General features: G+C 37.5%; 1 protein-coding gene across 1 annotated transcript in view; it reads right to left on the bottom strand.

The window, feature by feature from the left end:
* Positions 1–212: 212 nt before the first annotated feature.
* LOC141348952 (STAGA complex 65 subunit gamma-like) overlaps positions 213–20,089 on the bottom strand; it is a 71,345-nt gene continuing 51,468 nt past the window's right edge. Inside the window, exons 4-6 of the mRNA XM_073869487.1 lie at positions 7,246–7,570; positions 4,573–4,789; positions 213–1,456 (exon numbers count right to left, since the gene is read on the bottom strand). Of these exons, the coding sequence (XP_073725588.1) occupies positions 1,194–1,456; positions 4,573–4,789; positions 7,246–7,570 (805 nt within the window). The 3' untranslated portion in view covers positions 213–1,193. The remainder of the gene's footprint in view (positions 1,457–4,572; positions 4,790–7,245; positions 7,571–20,089) is intronic.

Here is a 20,089-nt window from a genome sequence, read left to right as displayed (position 1 = left end):
GCTGGGGTGCTCAATAAAATGAGACTGAGATATACAGAATATTGAACATCTGGAATCAGGTTTTAATATCGCTGTTCATGTTGATACGATAGTGTGACGCCATACTGCCCTCTACTGTTGCTATGATCAAACACCCTGAGCACCTAGAACTCTGAAACAACATCTAATTAAATTTGAGTTGTACAGGGAAGAAGTCTTTGGAGACAAACATAATGAGTACAAACTGTTTTAGTTTACTAAAGACTAGTTTATGAAGCAAAGCAAAAGACAAAGTACATACAGAAACGGAAAAGCAGCAAATACCTGTCCTTTTCTGTACCAAAACATATATTTTACATAAAAAGATACAAAAATGTTTTATTAATTATGAAAACAAAGAAAAGAATGTATATCAAAATATTTAAAATAGCCTCTGTGTACTTGTTGTAGATGGTTGCAAACTCTTTGTAACAAAATACATTTAAGGCAGTCGTAGCCTGATGGCTAGAAGGTCAGTTATTGTAACCCAAGAGTTGCTGGTTTGATTCTCATGACTGGCAGGCTGTGACTGAGGTGTCTTGAGCAAAGCGAACTGAAATGTTAGCTTAAAAGGTAAGGTCAAGTTTCAGTTATTTTGTCTTGCTGAAATAAGACTGCCCGTGAAGCAGAAACTGAAAGCCCACTCCAAAACCTATGCGCTTTACAGTGTCTCTTCATCTTGATTGAGAGCCATAATGCTTGGGTACCTGGAAAAGAGCTACATTTACTGTCAACCAGTGTGTTTAGCAAATCTGTTTTTGGTGGAGGTGAATAAGAGATAATACCTCCTCTGAGACACCTGGGAATGTGAACAGATAATGAAATGGCCTGCTTATTTAACATGCAGATTTATGCATGGTGTAATTAATTTGCCAATTTTCCTTGATTGATGTCCCTGTGTGTTTTAAAGCAGACATCAGGCTATAATTACTCCCCATGTTGTGCTCCCTGCATTGTTTCATACAAAAAACACGTAATTGTCCACCTCAATAATTGGGTAAAACAGTGAGCAGCTGCTATTTGCCGAGAGAAGCAATTCAAACGCACACAATATTGATCTCTTTTGTTTAATTCCACTGAAATATACCATTAAAGCCATGACATCTAGTTTCAACAGTACTGTTTATCAAAATAAGAATGAAAGTGCTTAATGTCTTTTGGATGACAAAACTGTGTTATACTTTTCTCATTCGTTTCTTAGGGCGCTGGGTAAAAGGTGACGTGCCCACGAGCGAGTCAGGTGAATGGGACACATAACTGCCTTCTGAGCCACCAGGAGATGGAGGGATGCCAGCCTCAGTCATAGCGGACATGGGGCCTTCTTCAAAAACGTCACTTGCCAGAACACCATGACCTGAAACCTGGGCTTCTTCACTGTCCTGGGGTTCCATCTTCACATGGGTTAGATGCCACAGGGGAGAGCTGTTCACTGCTGTCTCTGGTGAAAACAATCAACAAACATTTTATTCAGACTTTATGAATTGTGTTTGGCTTCAACAATCCTTGCTGCTATTTCCTTAAAAAAATTTAATAGATGGATTTATATAATTGGTAGTATAGTAGCAGTGCTTTTTATTGTAAATACAGACTCAATGCAGTACATAAGCACTGTCACTGTGGTCAGGCAAGTGTAGGGAAAGTTTAGCCAGTGTCATCAAAAATGTTGTGCGCTGCTATATTAGAAAGAATTATGGCATAATTAATGTTGATATCTTTCTCTGTTTAGTCGAGAAGAAATTATGTTTTTTGAGGAAAACATTGCAGGATTTTTCTCATTTTAATGGACTTTAATAGAGCCCAACACTTAGGATGCGTCTCATTTCTCTGTCTTACCCCTTACCCCGGTTTTGCGCGTTCATGTGAGGCGAAGTGGTGTCTCAATTCTCAGTTTGATCAAGGGCTAGGGCCAAGGTGTAGGGATACATAGCCCTTGAAACGAAGTGTGATAAGGACCACACTTGAAAGAGAGGGGTAAACGTTATCTCAGGAGAGCCGGCATCAAGACGACTGTCAAGGAGTCGCACAAATGAAAGTAACGTTATTTTCTGCATTTTAATTGAGATTATATTATGACACTCATGTTTTATGATACTTTTAATAAAATGTTCAAGCGGTTTTAATTGTAATGTTTTTGTTTTGAATCACTAGTTAAGGCGCTAGCTAGCAGCTTAGTTATGCGCTATTTGTTGAGCTCCGCTCAGGGAATCGATACCACAACCTGAGACAACGGCATCTTCTTTGTTTGTCAACACTTGTCTGTTTACGTAGCAGCCAGTTAGCGGCAAGGGAAGATGACGCAAACGGTAATCGAGTGGTGTCTCATTTTTTAGACGAACGATCTGTCTTACCCCTTTCCCCTTTACTTGGTTTCGAGGGGTAAGGGGAAGATGAAGGGGAAGGGGTAAGACAGAGAAATGAGATTGGCCCTTAATACTTAACTCAACACTTAACAGTTTTTTCAACGAAGTTTCAAAGGACTCTAAACGATCCCAAATGAGGCATAAGGGTCTTATCTAGCAAAACGATTGTCATTTTTGACAATAAAAATAACAAATATACACTTTTAAACCACAATTTCTCGTCTAGATCCGGTCCTCAAAGCGCAGCGCGACCTTACGCAATACGTCATGATGTCAAGAGGTCACAGAGGACGAAAGCGAAACTCCGCCCCAGTGTTTACAAGTGTGTTGAAAGAGGACCGTTCCCACGTTGTTGTATGTGGAATTATACTAATTAATGTCTTTGTGTCAGTTTATTGTTTACAATGGTCCGCAAATTGCGTTTATATATGTATCACGTGACCTCCCTACGTTACTACGCATTTACGTTAGGTTGCGCTGGACCGGATCTAGACGAGAAATTGTGGTTTAAAAGTGCATATTTTTTATTTTTCTTGTCAAAAATGACAACCGTCATTGCTAGATAAGACCCTTATGCCTCGTTTGGGATTGTTTATAGTCCTTTGAAACTTCGTTGAAAAAACTGTTAGATGTTGAGTTAAGTGTTAAGTGTTGGGCTCTATTAAAGTCCATTAAAAATGAGAAAAATCCTGCAATGTTTTCCTCAAAAAACATAATTTCTTCTCGACTGAACAAAGAAAGACATCAACATTTTGGATGACATGGTGGTGAGTAAATTATCTGGATTTTTCTTTTAAGAAAATTGACTATTCCTTTAAGTCTGTGTCATGTTAATCAAACAACCCAACACAGATAAAAATTATAATTACATTTAATTAATACAATGAAGACGGTTATTATTTATTTGATTCGATTTCTGTACCAAATGCTAATTTTAGACCTTACTTAATGTGCAACTTTCTTCTTATTTATAAATATTTGTAATTTCTTTATTTGTTCTTTCTTTAAAGGGATAGTTCACCCAAAAATAAAAATTCTGTCATCATTTCCTCACTCTCATTTTGTTACAAACCCGCATAAATTTCTTTGTTCTGATAAACACAAAGAAAGATATTTTGAGAAATGTTTTTAACCAAACCGTTCGTGGACCCCATTGACTTCCATTGTACGAAAAAATAATACTATGGAAGTAAATGGGGTCCACAAATGGTTTGGTTACAAACATTTCTCAAAGTATCTTCCTTTATGTTTATCAGAACAAAGAAATGCATACAGGTTTGCAACAACATGAGAGTGAGGAAATGACGACAGAATGTTCACTTTTTTGGGGTGAACGATCCCTTTAAGATTTTCCCACCATTTTTTTTGCTGATCTGAAAAATGATACGGTTCATGCCTCAAAAACCGTAATGTGATCCGGTGCACCCCTAGTTTTACAAATTTCCATTTACCATGATAATTATTGATATTGGCTACTACGAAAAAAATGTTGTGATACATTTTTTTTGCAATATTGCCCAGCCCTACGATAAGTTTAAATTGATAGTTTTTTTGAAAACTCAAACTACACACTTATTTTACAATCCAACTAGCATGTTATTTAGACAATTTTTTTATTTGCATAAGGAAGCTGGAGTTTTGATTGCCACTGGCTGTATTCCACTGCAGTAAAGGCTTATTGAACTATTACAGTGAACGATTATTTCATTGACTGATCGTTAATTTAAACAATCATCAAATATGGGGAATTGCATAAATTGACATCCCTAGTAATTACGAAAATAACCATTCAGAAAAAAATAAAACACAATACAATTTTTACAGCAACCTGGTGGTAGTGTTAAGTGTAACTCTAACTAGCTTTAAAAATGGGATAGTGAGGAGACTATCATTGGTTTATTGCACATTACGCCCTAAACACACCCATTAATCATTAAGAAAATAGGGACAATTCTTTGAGACCATTTTTCGGACACGCCCTAAGTGAACTTACATCACTTTAGACCATGCAATTAGATTGTTAAAATATGGCCTTAACACTTAGGGAGACTGCAAAGAAAAATTATAAAGCTGCAAAAGTGTTATACAAGTTGTTGTATACATTGGAAAATTGAATTAATACATTAATTGATGTTCTAAAATGACAATTTTTTTTCTAAATTTTAATGTGAACCTGATATATGAGGTGACTGACCTTCATCCAATCCTCCAGGCAGTCTCTCACTGGAGGTACCTATGACACCAGTGGGCAGTGTCTGGTCACCTGAAGGCAGGTCCACTTCCAGTTCCTCACTCAGAGGGAATGTGATGTCACTCACCGGCTCCTCTTTAACTTTCAGGGGTTTGGATTCCTCCAGAGCGCTTTCTGGATTTACCAGCCTTTCATACTCTTCTGAGAGCTCCTTACTGACCTACAGGATACAAACATACTAGCCAATTAATTCCAAAACAACAAAATGTGGAAATTACTAGACATTTTTTTTTAAATAATAGTGAACTTATCGAAAATATAGAATAACACAAACAGCATTTAAATCAAAATTGGTATTTGTTAGTATCTTTAAGGTAATCACAATTTCCTTGAATCTGCAAAAAAATTACATATTAATGATTGTTCTACCAATTAGGCTATATAAGTTTAATTTAATTGTATCAACCTGGGGCTGGATTCACTAAACATTCTTAATAACAAAATTATTTTTAACCGCCATGTTTTTTTATGTATTGTGTAGTCAGATATTGCAATTTACTTCCCCAAAATTAGTTTATTAAAGAGCAGATATTTGAAAGATTCATGTTTTCTATTTGAAAGGTAAAGGTTTACATGCATGTAAGGTAAAAAAAAAGTGTTTTATAATATGCATTTCATTTTTCCTTATTTCCCAACGACTCATAATAAAGATTAATTTTATCAACCCCCTGCTTTGTGTGAAGCTACTCTGCTCTGATTGATTGCCGTTGCACATTACTCTGTGTTTATAACGGAAAGGGACTACAGCAGGGGTTCTCAAGCTTTTGCAACTTACGGTCAGAGGTTGAAAGTAACAAATTATATTTATTAATTTTACTGTAATTGAGTAAACTCAAGCTAAACTCACAAAAAGAATTGGCGTGGCAGGGGGCTTGGGACTTGTAGAATTATGAAGGGATTTTGATATCTGTTCTGTTGCAATTGCACTGCGTTAAACTTGACTTTTATTTTCTGGCATATTTAAGGCTAACAGTTGCATGCGGTCAACTTTTAAATACTCTTCCTATGGGATTCATGTGATTGTCAGCGGACTTTGTGGACATGATGACGAGATATTGAACTATTTGATATCCATTTGCAATACCATGGCATCGCAACAAAGTTTACTTTTATTTAAGGCATATTTAAGGCTCTTGGCGTGCTTAGATTACCTTGAGATTTGGCACACACATCACAGTTGTTGGCTGTGGACAAAAAGGTCAGACAAAGGTGTCTCTTTAGTGCCTCACTAGCAACCCCATTTGTCTAAAATGTGGGGTTACTTTTACCTACAGTCCACTGATATTTAGTGTAGACGTGCAAGGCATCGGCATTGCTGCTTGCATCTATATTTATTTTTTTTATTAGGACCCGAGTGCTGAGGAGCAGGCCAGACCGGCCTGCACCGAAAGGTGTGAAGCCCTATTGTTTTCTTAGAATTTATTAGGGCTCGAGCACCGAGAAGCAGGTCAGAATGGCCTGCACCAAAAGGTGCGAAGCCCTATTGTTTTCCTTAGAATTTATTTATTAGGACCCGAGCACTGAGGAGCAGGCCCTGCCCCAAAAGGTGTGAAGTATGGGTGTGCCATATCATACCGTTCACGATAATACAGGTATAATTTTTATCAATGATATAGCGACGTGATGACGTATGGTGCATTTACGTTCCCTAACACGCACAGCAACAACAGCTGAGAGCAAGAACAGCATGTGAGCAACGCGAGTACAACTCGAGGAGGAGATACTAGCAGCAGCGGGTGATGTGCAGCCAAAAAGTAAACGAGCATCGCAGTGCAAATTACTTTAGTCACTGGTAAACTAATTGTTAAGGAGTCGCGTTATATAGGGAAAACACTACCAACCCCTACCACTGTGATGACAGTAACTTACTTTACTGACTGCATTTAAAACCCAAAAAAATTTCACTGACGCACGTTTACTTCATATTTAATTAGACAGATCCATCTTTTCTATTCATTTTCCATTAAATTATGTGATCTGATGAGTTTAAAGCTCTGTTTTATCCTGTCCACTGGTACTGGCAAATGTGTTACAAACTGTGAATAAGCACTAGATAAGCACTGCCAAACTAGAAGCACACCACAATCCTAGTGTGGCGACAACGTGCTGCCCTCCTTTAGCACCTAATGATCCAGTGAACCCAGCTAGATCATAGCAGCTGACTGCTATGATCTAATAATTAGGTGAAATGTCCTTAAAATGGGCATGATATACTTTATTTTTTATATATATCTGTACAAAATGGGAACTGGAATACAGACAGTCAAAACCTGAGAGGTCCCAGATCCTGTTCCTCAAATTAAGCCTTGGATTTTTCATTGTTCTCAACAATAACCTTTTTTTACTGTGACATTTTTTGCACAATTAAGGAAAATGTATTTGTTTCAAACCATAATATTTCCTATAAAACACTGCCATAATTAATTATTCATTAAGAAAAGTGACACTCTTTGAACTTGTAAAACATTTTGAATGATATAGCAGTATCGGATCAGGATTGGTATTGGCCAATACTCAGATTTTTGGTATCAAAATCGGATCGGAAATGGAAAAAGTGGTATCATTGCATCACTAACTGCAAGTATTAAGCCTGGAATAACATTGGAAGTGTCTTACCTGCACCATGTAGCTGTGGTAATCTTTGATTCGAACCTGCCAGAAGCGCCTGAGTGCCAATACACTACCAATGCCCACCTCATGAAAGACCTGTTCAACCACATCAGGGAAAGGTGTAGAGCCCTGGCAGGCCTCCCTATCCACAGCCACACGCAGCAGCTTGGTAAGTCGTAGATAGTGCTCATGGACCAGGTCAGTCAAAGTCTCCAGCACGCTCTCATTTGCTGACTCAAAACCAACGTGAGCAAGAACTGTGGCAACTGACTGATACAGAAGTTGACGACAAGATGGCCAGCTCAGCTCTGTGACCGGCTCACCTTTGCCTCTGAAAGGAAATAAATAATATATAGAAGTGGAAAAGAACAGCAAAATGCATTTATAAAAGGGTCATATCATACTTTATTTCTTATTTTATTCAAAGTCCTTTATTTTTAAGCAGTCAAGTTTCTTGCCCATTAAAAAAAATGAATCTATCAATAATGAACAAAAGTTAATAGGTATAATAGGGGTGCGACGAGATCTCATGCGAGATTATTATATTAAAAATATAAATTAAATATGTCTCATAGAGGTGAAATGCTGGCCATTTCTTTAACAAAAGGCTGCATCCTTCGGAGGTCGCATTTGTTGACTGCATAACAGTCTTATTACAGAATATTAACAATTATAAAGTTTACTATTATATTTAGTTAATCGTTCATTGTTGTAATATGCTTATGACTTGCGTAATGTAATGCTCAGTTATCTCAAATAAACCAGGCTAGATGATGTATGTAGCCTGCATATGTGACCTCCAGAGGATGCAGCTTTCTGTTTGAAAAAACGGCCACTGTGTCCTGATATTAGCATAAAGTTGAGTTTGTGGCAAAACCTTTTACAGTGCATGCATTTTATTCGTTTATTCGTCATTTTACGGCGTGTGCTTTTTTGTTTGGGTTTCCAATAATGTTAATTTGGAAACTCATATAAAGTCAGAGAAGCATTGTGATTGTCTGTTGATCAGTGTTAGATGTGAAGTGTCTCAGCAGATTAAACCCTGACTCTGAGTTAACATTATTTAATGTCAGCATGTTCTTGCTCAAGAATGACAGTGGCTGTATCATTTCTATTGTAAAGAACTGGACAAATATTAAAGTGCACCCATTTCATTGCTCCGCGCTCAAAGCATTTCATAATTACTCCGCTCAAACTCCGCTCTGGGTATACAATTTTCCGCTCCTCGCTCACTCCCCGCGCCGTTCTTACTTACGTATCGCTCCGTTTTCGCTCTACGGCAATTAAAAAAAAAAAAAAAAACGAATATGCAGTACTAAGAGAAGAACATCATATACTTTATTGGAAGAATTTGAAACAGTAGCTAACATTAGCCCAAATTAGGCTATCATTTAGCTCACGTTTAAACAAAGCAAAACAAAAAATGTGTTAAAATTAAATAAATGATTAAATGAAAAACCTCATATAAAATAAATGATCAAACAAAAAACATTACATTAAATCAAAGAAAGAAATCACAAACTAAACTAGAAAATGCACTTCCGGAGGAACCGCAAAAGTGTGCTTGCTCTGGTGCGGTCACTAACGTGATTTGTGAAATGTTACATTTTAGAATGTTTTTTATCTTGTGCATCCTCGCATTGGAGTCCCAAGTTCATGTACAAAGTTTGGTTTCAATACGTGAAAGCATTCCTGACACACACACACACACACACACACACACACACACACACACAGAAATGTATACAGGCTTGTAACCAGGGGTGCTTCCAGCATTTAAGGACATCCGGGGCTTAGCACAGACCATTTTATGTAAATACAGGGATAGCTAGCTAGCCTAGAACCAACTATAACGGCTGTGCTGCACATGTTCAGGGTTCGACATTAAGACTTGTCCGCTTGTCCGGGACAAGTGGATTTTTTGTAGGACAAGTGTAAGAAAAAATTAGTTGTCCGACTCCTCTATGAAAAATCCCTTGCTCTGCCACTGATTATCAAAACACAAAAAATACATTATATTATAAAACTTTACCCGGACAAGTGACTTTTGTGCATGGACAAGTGAAACACAAATTTACTTGTCCGAAGGACAAGTTCCTCAAAAAGTTAATGTCAAGCCCTCAGTGTTTTCTTATTACATTTTTTTTAGAATTGTAATTTAAATAATTTTAATTTTTGAGTGAACAATCCCTTTGAAGTGCCATATTTTACACACTAATTTTGTACATAACATACCAAAAATCCTTTAGTACTTAAGATAATCTTAAAAACATGAGACTTAAAGGTGCAGTGTGTAAATTTTAGCGGCATCTAGTGGTGAGGTTCCAAATTGCAACCAAAAGCTCAGTTCACAGCTCACCCCTCGCTTTTGAAATGCATAGAGAAGCTACGGTAGCCACCACAGGACAAACATGTCATGATTTTGTCCATTAACACTCTGGGGTCGGCTGCGGCGCGGGCGCCGCCAACTCTTTATTTTTCAATCACTCCGTAAAGAGACTTAGATAACTCTGCTGATTTTGGACATACGGATATGATTTGTGCATGGTTTGAAGCGTTGAAGTGTCTGGTTTTTTTTCTGTCCGCTCCCAGTGAAGGCAGAGTGTTGTGCTTTTCGCAAAATTAAGAAAATAAACATGATGCGCGTTTTGTTCTCTCTCCCTCAGTGAAGTCATTTCAGAAACGCGTCAGAAAATTAACTGTAACTTCACGAATACATGTCATATAAACAAAAGATAAACGTCTACATAATGCTTGGAATGTCAGCTTTTAAATGGTGTAAGTGAAATCGAAAACATATATTGTCATTCGGTGTAAACTGTATGAAAAGTAGGAGAGGGACCGTCTTTCTAATGTTACCTGATTATCTGTAATGAGAAGAGATCGCCACGCCCCCGCGCCATTGAAGTGAATGAGCAGAGACATCCATATGCATAACGTGTGCCTCCTGCAGTCAATGGATACGCAATCCACAACCAAGTCTCTCCATTCCTTGTTGTTTCATCCGATTGCACCAAAACATGACATCTAAATCCTTGTTTACTTGCGTATGTGTGTCAGTGTCTCCAGGCGCGAGTGTTTTCTTTGTTCTTCCATCAAACATTTCACGCGAGGGGAACAGACATAAACAAACACACCAGTCAGGAAACTCGACGCGGTTTTTTTGTATTCTTATAAAATACGCGATTGAAAACAGTACAATCCTTATTTACTTGCGTATGTGTGTCACTATCTCCAGACGCGAGTGTTTTCTTCGTCTTCCGTCAAACAGTTCACGCGATGGGAAACGCATACACAAACACGCGAGTCAGGAAATCGACGCGGTTTTTGGTAATCTTATAAAATACGCGACTGCAAACAGTACAATCCTTATTTAGTTGCGTCTAAGCATATATCTCCGCACAGCACGTTTATTAAACACAGGATCACTCGCATGTGCACACTTAAGTTACTGCTTTCATGAGCAACACGTGAGGTAATGGCGGCGGCTGTAAACAAACATTGAGCAAGTTTATCGTGCAAGTTTATCATGCTTGTCCCTTGTTGTGTTTCTACTATAATGATATAATGATTACAAAAACACAACTAAGAGTCCAAACAACGATAGGCAGTTGTTCTTTTGAGCTTTTTGCTGCACACAAACCCGGTGTTCACTTTACCATGATTAGAGTCAGGAAATCGACGCGGTTTTTGGTATTCTTATAAAATACGCGACTGCATACAGTACAATCCTTATTTAGTTGCGTCTAAGCATATATCTCCGCACAGCACGTTTATTAAACACAAGATCACTCGCATGTGCACACATAAGTTACTGCTTTCATGAGCAACACGTGAGGTAATGGCGGCGGCTGTAAACAAACATTGAGCAAGTTTATTGTGCAAGTTTATCATGCTTGTCCCTTGTTGTGTTTCTACTATAATGATATAATGATTACAAAAACACAACTAAGAGTCCAAACAACGATAGGCAGTTGTTCTTTTGAGCTTTTTACTGCACACAAAACTTTATCATGATTAGGCTACTATGGTTTTTAAAAGGTAACTTATACTTGTGAAATTAATATAATATATATATCTCTATCTATATCTATCTATCTATCTATCTATCTATCTATCTATCTATATATATATATATATATATATATATATATATATATATATATATATATATATATATATATATATATATATATATATATATATATACAGAGCCGGATTAAATAAATGGACTACACTAGGCAGGCTGCATTTTTTGAGGCCCCCCCCCATCGAGGTTATTTATGAATTGAAATCTGAAACTTACCAAAAGTTAATTCACATTTTACATAGCCTAGTATTTGGTTACAAATTGTTTGTATGCCAAATTAAGTCTTGTGTTGTATATTAACCAGTCTATCAGACTATTTTTTGCTAAATGTATTATTTATACGTCATTACACGGCTCTATTAAATGCTATTAAATTGATTATCCTCACCTTATCCATTGGGCATTGGGAGTGTCATTATTAAGGCAGTAGTACCAGTAAATAACCAATAGGTGTCAGTAATCCGCGGGAGAACTTCGCTGCATATTTCCCTTCAAGATTGAGAATCGCAACGAAATCCTCGTCGAGCAACACGTCCACTGAGGTAAATGTCCTCAAAACACTGGTTATTTATGTTTCAGTTATATGAATTATATAATAACAGTTTTTATATTATGTATACCAGTTTTATCTCGAAGTAATGGTAGTACTTAACTCTAATGTATCGTTTCTGAGGCTGCTAGATTTTTCTTTACGCTATTCACGTTTGTGAAGTGAATTTAAAGCACATATTGCTTGCATTTGACTTAGTTAGCCACTATCCATTGGTTTTGTTATCATGTTTGGTGAGATATCTAACGTGATTACTGGGGCTTAAAGAAAAAAAATCTTGACCCCGCTAGTTCTGCCATTACAGTCATGAATTATTATGCAAGCTAACTTTTTTTTTTGCCTCATTATTATACGTAAACATGCCTTATATAACGTAGGGAAATGATCGTTTGTCCTTTATTTATTTATTTTTTACAGCAACCATGTCTGTGTCCTTAAAGGAACTCTGTCAGATACAGAGTGGAACGATGAACTTGAAAATCAACCATTCTGATGACTGGCGTCCCCATCCGAGTCACCACCTCAGACAACAACAGTCCCATGCAAACTCACAAACACAAATACACTAAGTAATGCCCTTAATAAAGAAAGACTTAACTATGATTTTATCTGCGTTAACCTATGATATCAGTTATTGATGTATTTTAAATATTTACGTATCATAGGCTTATCATACGCATTGAAGTTTTAAAATGTATCTAATATAATACTTGAATTAAATTGAATGTTTTGGATACCACCATTAAATTATTTTGTGCGTGTAAAACACAAGTAGCAATGTTTTTATTGAATTCAATTTTAAATTAAATTGAATGTTTTGCATACCACCATTAAATTATTTTGTGCATGTTAAACACAAGTAAAGGTTTTATTTATTGGAGATAAAATGGCTGTTTAATTAATATAATACTTCTGTTTGTTAGGCACTAACAAGTGAAAATAGTTAGGTTTAAGTACATTTATTAAAACTCGATAGCTGTAATGCTTCTGTGCAGAAGGAAGCCCGTGAGCCACGAAGGTAAGTTTGCGAGCAGATTAATTTCCACTTATTAGACAGCATAGTCCGCTCATCGTGTTTTGTATTGCATCGCTTATAGATCGTAAACCTTTAAAATCGAGTTTAGTAACATTGTATGCAACAGTCGGCTTTGGTTAACTATTAGGCATCGTCTCTTGTCACAAGGCTCAATGTGACCGCAGTATTTGTTGAACACTGCTGGCAGCGGCGACGTCTGTGTCCTCACCATTCTTATCAATGAGAGCATAAGTTCGTATCTCCCTGCTCCCGAGTCATAAAGCTCGTCTTTAACGATACAATGTTTAATAACTTAAAAATACGGCGTTTTTTTAATTTCCTGAAAAATAATGGTTTTAAAGATAATAGGATTCCGCCCGACAGCGACGAAATTGTAGATGGGACATTTGTAAAAAAAAAAAAAAAAAATTCCCCCTCTGTCTGGGCCCCATCCTGCAAATCGGGCCCTAGGCACGTGCCTAGTTTGCCTTTGCGTTAATCCGGCTCTGTATATATATATATATATATATATATATATATATATATATATATATATATATATATATATATATATATATATATATATATATATATAAAATGAGTGTGTATTTACATTTAAATTGAAAAGTAAACCATATCATTGGTAAACCATATCAGTAAACGTAAACCATAAAAGTAAACCATATCATGGTTTTACTACAGAGAAAGTTACATTCCTGTTGAACATCCCCACAAGGCTCATTATGTGGCTCATTTGCAACCCTTTTGTCTCTCAGCTGTCAATCACTGATTATTCAGGAGCTTTCCCGCCTCCACGCATACAGCCTTTCCCAAGCAAAAGTGTCTTAGAAATTGTAAATCAATATCTTGCTTTATGTTATTGAGTAGGCCGAATGATTTTCACATCATTTTGAAGAAAAAACTCTAGACTACTAGATCCTGTTTTGGAAAGTCTTGGGAAAACATGTTTAGAATTAGTTTTGTGGACTTATATCAGTGACTTAAAATTTTTGCTTTTTCAAAAACCACGCATAAACATTTTTCTCTCAAAAATACAAACATGTACATACATGTTGATTATATGATATTGTAGCCCAGTTTGTGCTGAACGCAGTGTTGTGAGACTTTTGCCATTAATATGTTTTTAAGCAACTGAAAAAAGCACAAATGTCAGTGCATGTCAAAACTTCCCCAGGGCCCTAAAAACCCCTTAGACCCCAGAGGGTTAAGACTGTAGAAACATGGTGGCACAAAATGCCGACTTCCATGTAAGGGGACCCTCTATGTAGATAAAAACATCTCATTCTAAAGTAATAAAAACATAACGGCCATATAAGAGCCATATGAAAGGTCTTTATACACCCCTGATAATATAGTTTTGTATATTATTTTGCATTTCTGTCAAGAGATCCTTCTAAAAATTACACACTGCACCTTTAATGTAGGCCAGAGTTCACGTCACAAAAAGCAGCAGATATAAGCTGCATTTTATTGATCATAAGCTCATTTTTAAAATAAGCGATAGGAAAGAGCGACAGCAGCACTGATAGCCTAATATCGTTTCATTTCTTTACTATTTATGAATATGATTGTGTGTTGAGCGTCTACGACAGGGCTATTCAATTAGTTTGTCATGAGGGCCAGAGATATATCAGTGATGATGACGACATATACATTTAAACATACTCATGTTGTATTTTGAAACTGCATAACAACAAAATAAGTGCATTGTACAATATACTTTTTCTACAAACATGTATTTTCAAACTGCATACAACAAAACTTGTGCATTGTAATATGACCAAGTAGGCTTTATCTACATCCAGACATGTTTGTATTTTGTATTTTAAAACTGCATAACAACATAAGTGCATTGTAAGATACCCGAGTTCTATTCTTATTCTACATTTAAAGGTGTAAATAAGAGCCATATCTACTCACTTAAGTACACATAACCAAAAGTTTATAATATGGAACATAAAATTGTTTTATGCAGTTTTTTGTCAAAGCTTATTATTTCACAACCCTTTATTTAAACTACAACCGCCATCTTAATAACTGGCAAACATTAGGCTAGCTTCTAATAAGAGAAATTATACTTTTAGATTTCATCAGAGCAGTAAAATCACGTGTATGTTTGTCAGCGCGATACGCATGCAGTGGTGCAGGACAGATGCTGGGCTGTGAGCGATGGCCGATTAACTTACTCGTTATGTTGGCTTGAAAAAGCCAACATACTGTTGTTGTATCTAAACTTATTATGTTGGCTTGAAAAAGCCAACATACTGTTATTCATCTTAATCTTATTAGTGGTGCTTGCATTTATGCAAGGCATCACTATTACTATTCGTCATACTTATTATTTATAATTAGTGGTGCTTGCATTTATGCAAGGCATCACTATTATTATTGCTCATACTTATTATAATAATTATGTTGGCTTGACAAAGCCAACATACTGTTATTGTATCTAAGCTTATTATTATTAGTGGTGCTTGCATTTATGCAAGGCATCACTATTATTATCTCTCATACTTATTATTATTATGTTGGCTTTGAAAAAGCCAATATATTGTTATTGCTATTAAACTTATTTTTATTATTATTATTCCGCTTTCTTCTGAGACTAAATTTCCGACACTAACTCGTCCTAGGGCTTTCAAGCTACATGCACCAAATTTTCCACAGACCTTCAGACTGGTCTGACTTAGTGTGCTATATCTTTTCAGACTGATGGGACCTTCCGAATTCCTAAACGGGGGGCTCGAACACCCCAAAATTTCCATTGACTTAACATTGAGACAAACTTTGACGGGTCATAGCTGCGAGTGAGAAACTTGTAGAAACTTGTGGCTTACCACATTTAAGGTGGCTGACAGGCTCTGTAAGAACATACATCACAATGGGGTGTAAGCTATACCCCTGGGGTGTAAGAGGCCCCCAAAATTTCCCATTGACTTATAATGGGGCAGGAAACATGCCCATATAAGGGAATAAAAGCGTCCCAGATGGAATATCTTTACTTTGGAGTGTCGTAGAGACATGGGGGTGGGCTCATTTTACTCAGTCATCCAATCAGTCTCTTAGGACTGCCCCAAAGCTATTTAGCCACGCCCCTAGCAACAATTTTGGGTACCCTAGCAACATCTCCCATAGACTACCATTATAAAAAGCCCAGATGGATATCTTTACACCAGAGTGTCATAGAGACATAGGGGTGGGCTCATTTTACTCAGGCATCCAATCAGTCTTAATAGGATTCTTATTAAGGCATTAAGCCACGCCCCTAGCAACCAAATATGAGCACCCTAGCAACATAATAAACAAAGCCTTATATCTCTTGGTCTGAACATCATAGAGACATGGGGGTTGGGTCTTTGGGTCATGTTAGCTTCATGCTAGCTCCATGCTAAGTCATACTAGCTTCATGCTAGTTTCATGCTAGCTTTATGCTAATTTCATAATAAATCTTGCTAACTTCATGCTAAATCATGTTAGCTTCATGTTAAATCTTGTTAGCTGCACGCCAAATAGTGCTAGCGTCATGCTATTCATGTTAGCATCATGCTAATCATGCTAGCTTCACGTTAAATCATGCTAGCTTCATGCTAATCATGCTAACCTTATGCTTACTTCATGCTAATCATGGTAGCCTCATGCTAGCTTCATGCTAATCATGCTAGAATCATGTTAGCTTCATGCTAATCATGCTAGAATCATGCTAGCTCCATACTAATCATGCTAGAATCAAACTAGTTTCATGCTAACATCATGCTAGCTTCATGCTAATCATATTAACATCATGCTAGCTTCATGCTAATCATGCTTGCATCATGCTAGCTTCATGCTAATCATGCTAGCATCATGCTAGCTTCATGCTAATCATGCTAGCATCATGCTAGCTTCATGCTAATCATGTTAGCATCATGCTAGCTTCATGCTAATCATGCTAGCATCATGCTAGCTTCATGCTAATCATGCTAGCATCATGCTAGCTTCATGCTAATCATGCTAGCATCATGCTAGCTTCATGCTAATCATGCTAACATCATGCTAGCTTCATGCTAATCATGCTAACATCATGCTAGCTTCATGCTAATCATGCTAGCATCATGCTAGCTTCATGCTAATCATGCTAGCATCATGCTAGCTTCATGCTAACATAATGCTAGCTTCATGCTAATCATGCTAGCATCATGCTAGCTTCATGCTAATCATGCTAGCATCATGCTAATCATGCTACCATCATGCTAATCATGCTAGCATCATGCTAGCTTCATGCTAATCATGCTAACATCATGCTAGCTTCATGCTAATCATGCTAGCATCATGCTAGCTTCATGCTAATCATGTTAGCATCATGCTAGCTTCATGCTAACATAATGCTAGCTTCATGCTAATCATGCTAGCATCATGCTAGCTTCATGTTAATCATGCTAGCATCATGCTAGCTTCATGCTAATCATGCTAGCATCATGCTAGCATCATGCTAGCATCATGCTAGCATCATGCTAATCATGCTAGCATCATGCTAATCATGCTAGCATCATGCTAGCTTCATGCTAATCATGCTAACATCATGCTAGCTTCATGCTAATCATGCTAACATCATGCTAGCTTCATGCTAATCATGCTATCATCATGCTAGCTCCATGCTAATCATGTTAGCATCATGCTAGCTTCATGCTAACATAATGCTAGCTTCATGCTAATCATGCTAGCATCATGTTAGCTTCATGCTAATCATGCTACCATCATGCTAGCTTCATGCTAATCATGCTAGCATCATGCTAGCATCATGCTAGCTTCATGCTAATCATGCTAGCATCATGCTAATCATGCTAGCATCATGCTAGCTTCATGCTAATCATGCTAACATCATGCTAGCTTCATGCTAATCCTGCTAATCATGCTAACATCATGCTAGCTTCATGCTAATCATGCTAACATCATGCTAGCTTCATGCTAATCATGCTATCATCATGCTAGCTTCATGCTAATCATGCTAGCATCATGCTAGCTTCATGCTAATCATGCTAGCATCATGCTAGCTTCATGCTAATCATGGTAGCATCATGCTAGCTTCATGCTAATCATGCTAGCATCATGTTAGCTTCATGCTAATCATGCTAACATCAGGCTAACTTCATGCTAATCATGCTACCTTCATACTTAAACATTCTAACAGCCAGATAGCCTACTAAACTAAACTTCTGTCAAACCGTTTTAAACGTTCAAGCTACGCTTTTTCAAGCCAACATAAAGTTTGTCTTCAAACTTTAATATCTAGTTATAATTATTATTATTCTTCTTTTTCTGGACACTTTTTTCGGCGCGTAACTCGTCCCGCACGCTTTGTCGTAGACCCATGAAATAGGGCTCAAATCGACCGGCTTATTGAGGAGAGGTGTGCTATGACTTTTATAAGCGATCAGGTGCAGGATTTCCGAAAGGGGGGCGAAAAACCACCCGAAAAATCCCATTGACTTAACATTGCGCCCAACTTTGACGAGTCATAGCTCCGCTCGAGAATTTTGTAGAAACATGTGGGTTACAACATTTGAAGAGGGTGTTAGGCTCTGTAAGAACATGGATCACAATGGGGTGTAAGTTGTACCCCTGGGGTGTAAGAGGTGCCCAAAAGTGCCCCATTGACTTATAATGGGGCAGGAAACACGCCCATATAAGGGAATAAAACCGTTCCAGATGGGATATCTTTGCTTTACAGTGTCGTAGAGATAAGTGGGTGGGCTCATTTTACTCGGGCATCCAATCAGTCTCTCAGACTCATCCCAGAGCTATTAAGCCACGCCCCTAGCAACAATTTTTGGCACCCTAGCAACATCTCCCATAGACTGCCATTATAAAATGCCAGGATGGATATCTTTGCAGCACAGTGTCATAGAGACTTGGGGGTGGGCTCATTTTACCCAGACATCCAATCAGTCTCTCAGGATCCTTATTGAGGTATTAAGCCACGCCCCTAGCAACCACTTTTGAGCACCCTAGCAACATAACATTTAAACAGTTATATCTCGACATCAGAACATCGTAGAGACACGGGGGTTGGACCGTTTTACTTGTGACTCGGAGTGTAATAACTGGCCACATCATTGGCCACTCCCAAGCCACGCCCCTAGCAACCAAATATGAGCACCCTAGCAACCGAATAAACAAAGCCTTATATCTCTGGATCCGAACATCATAGAGACATGGGGGGTGGGTCTTTGGGTCATGTTAGCTTCATGCTAGCTTAATGCTAAGTCATACTAGCTTCATGCTAGTTTCATGCTAGCTTAATGCTAATTTCATAATAAATCTTGCTAACTTCACATTAAATCATGCTAGCTTCATGCTAACTTCATGATAACTTCTTGCTAATAATGCTAACATCATGCTAGCTTCATGCTAATCATGCTAACATCATGCTATCTTTATGCTAATCATTCTAACATCATTATAACTTCATGCTAATCATGCTAACATCATGCTAATCATGCTAGCCTCATGCTAATCATGTTAGCTTCATGCTAGCTTTATGCTAATCATGCTAACTTAATGTTAGCTTCATGCTAGCTTCATGCTAATCATGCTAGCTTCATGCTAATCATGCTAACATCATGCTAACATCATGCTAACATCATGCTAACATCATGCTAACATCATGCTAGCTTCATGCTAATCATGCTAGCTTCATGCTAATCATGCTAGCTTCATGCTAATCATGCTAGCTTCATGCTAGCTTCATGCTAATCATGCTAGCTTCATGCTAATCATGCTAGCTTCATGCTAATCATGCTAGCTTCATGCTAGCTTCATGCTACTCATGCTAGCTTCATGCTAACATCATGCTAACATCATGCTAACATCATGCTAGCTTCATGCTAATCATGCTAGCTTCATGCTAATCATGCTAGCTTCATGCTAATCATGCTAGCTTCATGCTAGCTTCATGCTAATCATGCTAGCTTCATGCTAGCTTCATGCTAGCTTCATGCTAGCTTCATGCTAGCTTCATGCTAATCATGCTAATCATGCTAGCTTCATGCTAACACAATGCTAATCATGCTAACATCATGCTAATCATGCTAATCATGCTAGCTTCATGCTAATCATGCTAGCTTCATGCTAATCATGTTAGCTTCATGCTAGCTTCATGCTAATCATGCTAGCTTAATGCTAGCTTCATGCTAAC

The sequence above is a fragment of the Misgurnus anguillicaudatus genome, chromosome 7 (assembly GCF_027580225.2).
Source record: "Misgurnus anguillicaudatus chromosome 7, ASM2758022v2, whole genome shotgun sequence".
Classification (NCBI taxonomy): Eukaryota; Metazoa; Chordata; class Actinopteri; order Cypriniformes; family Cobitidae; genus Misgurnus; species Misgurnus anguillicaudatus.
This window is presented reverse-complemented; position numbering and strand designations above follow the sequence as displayed.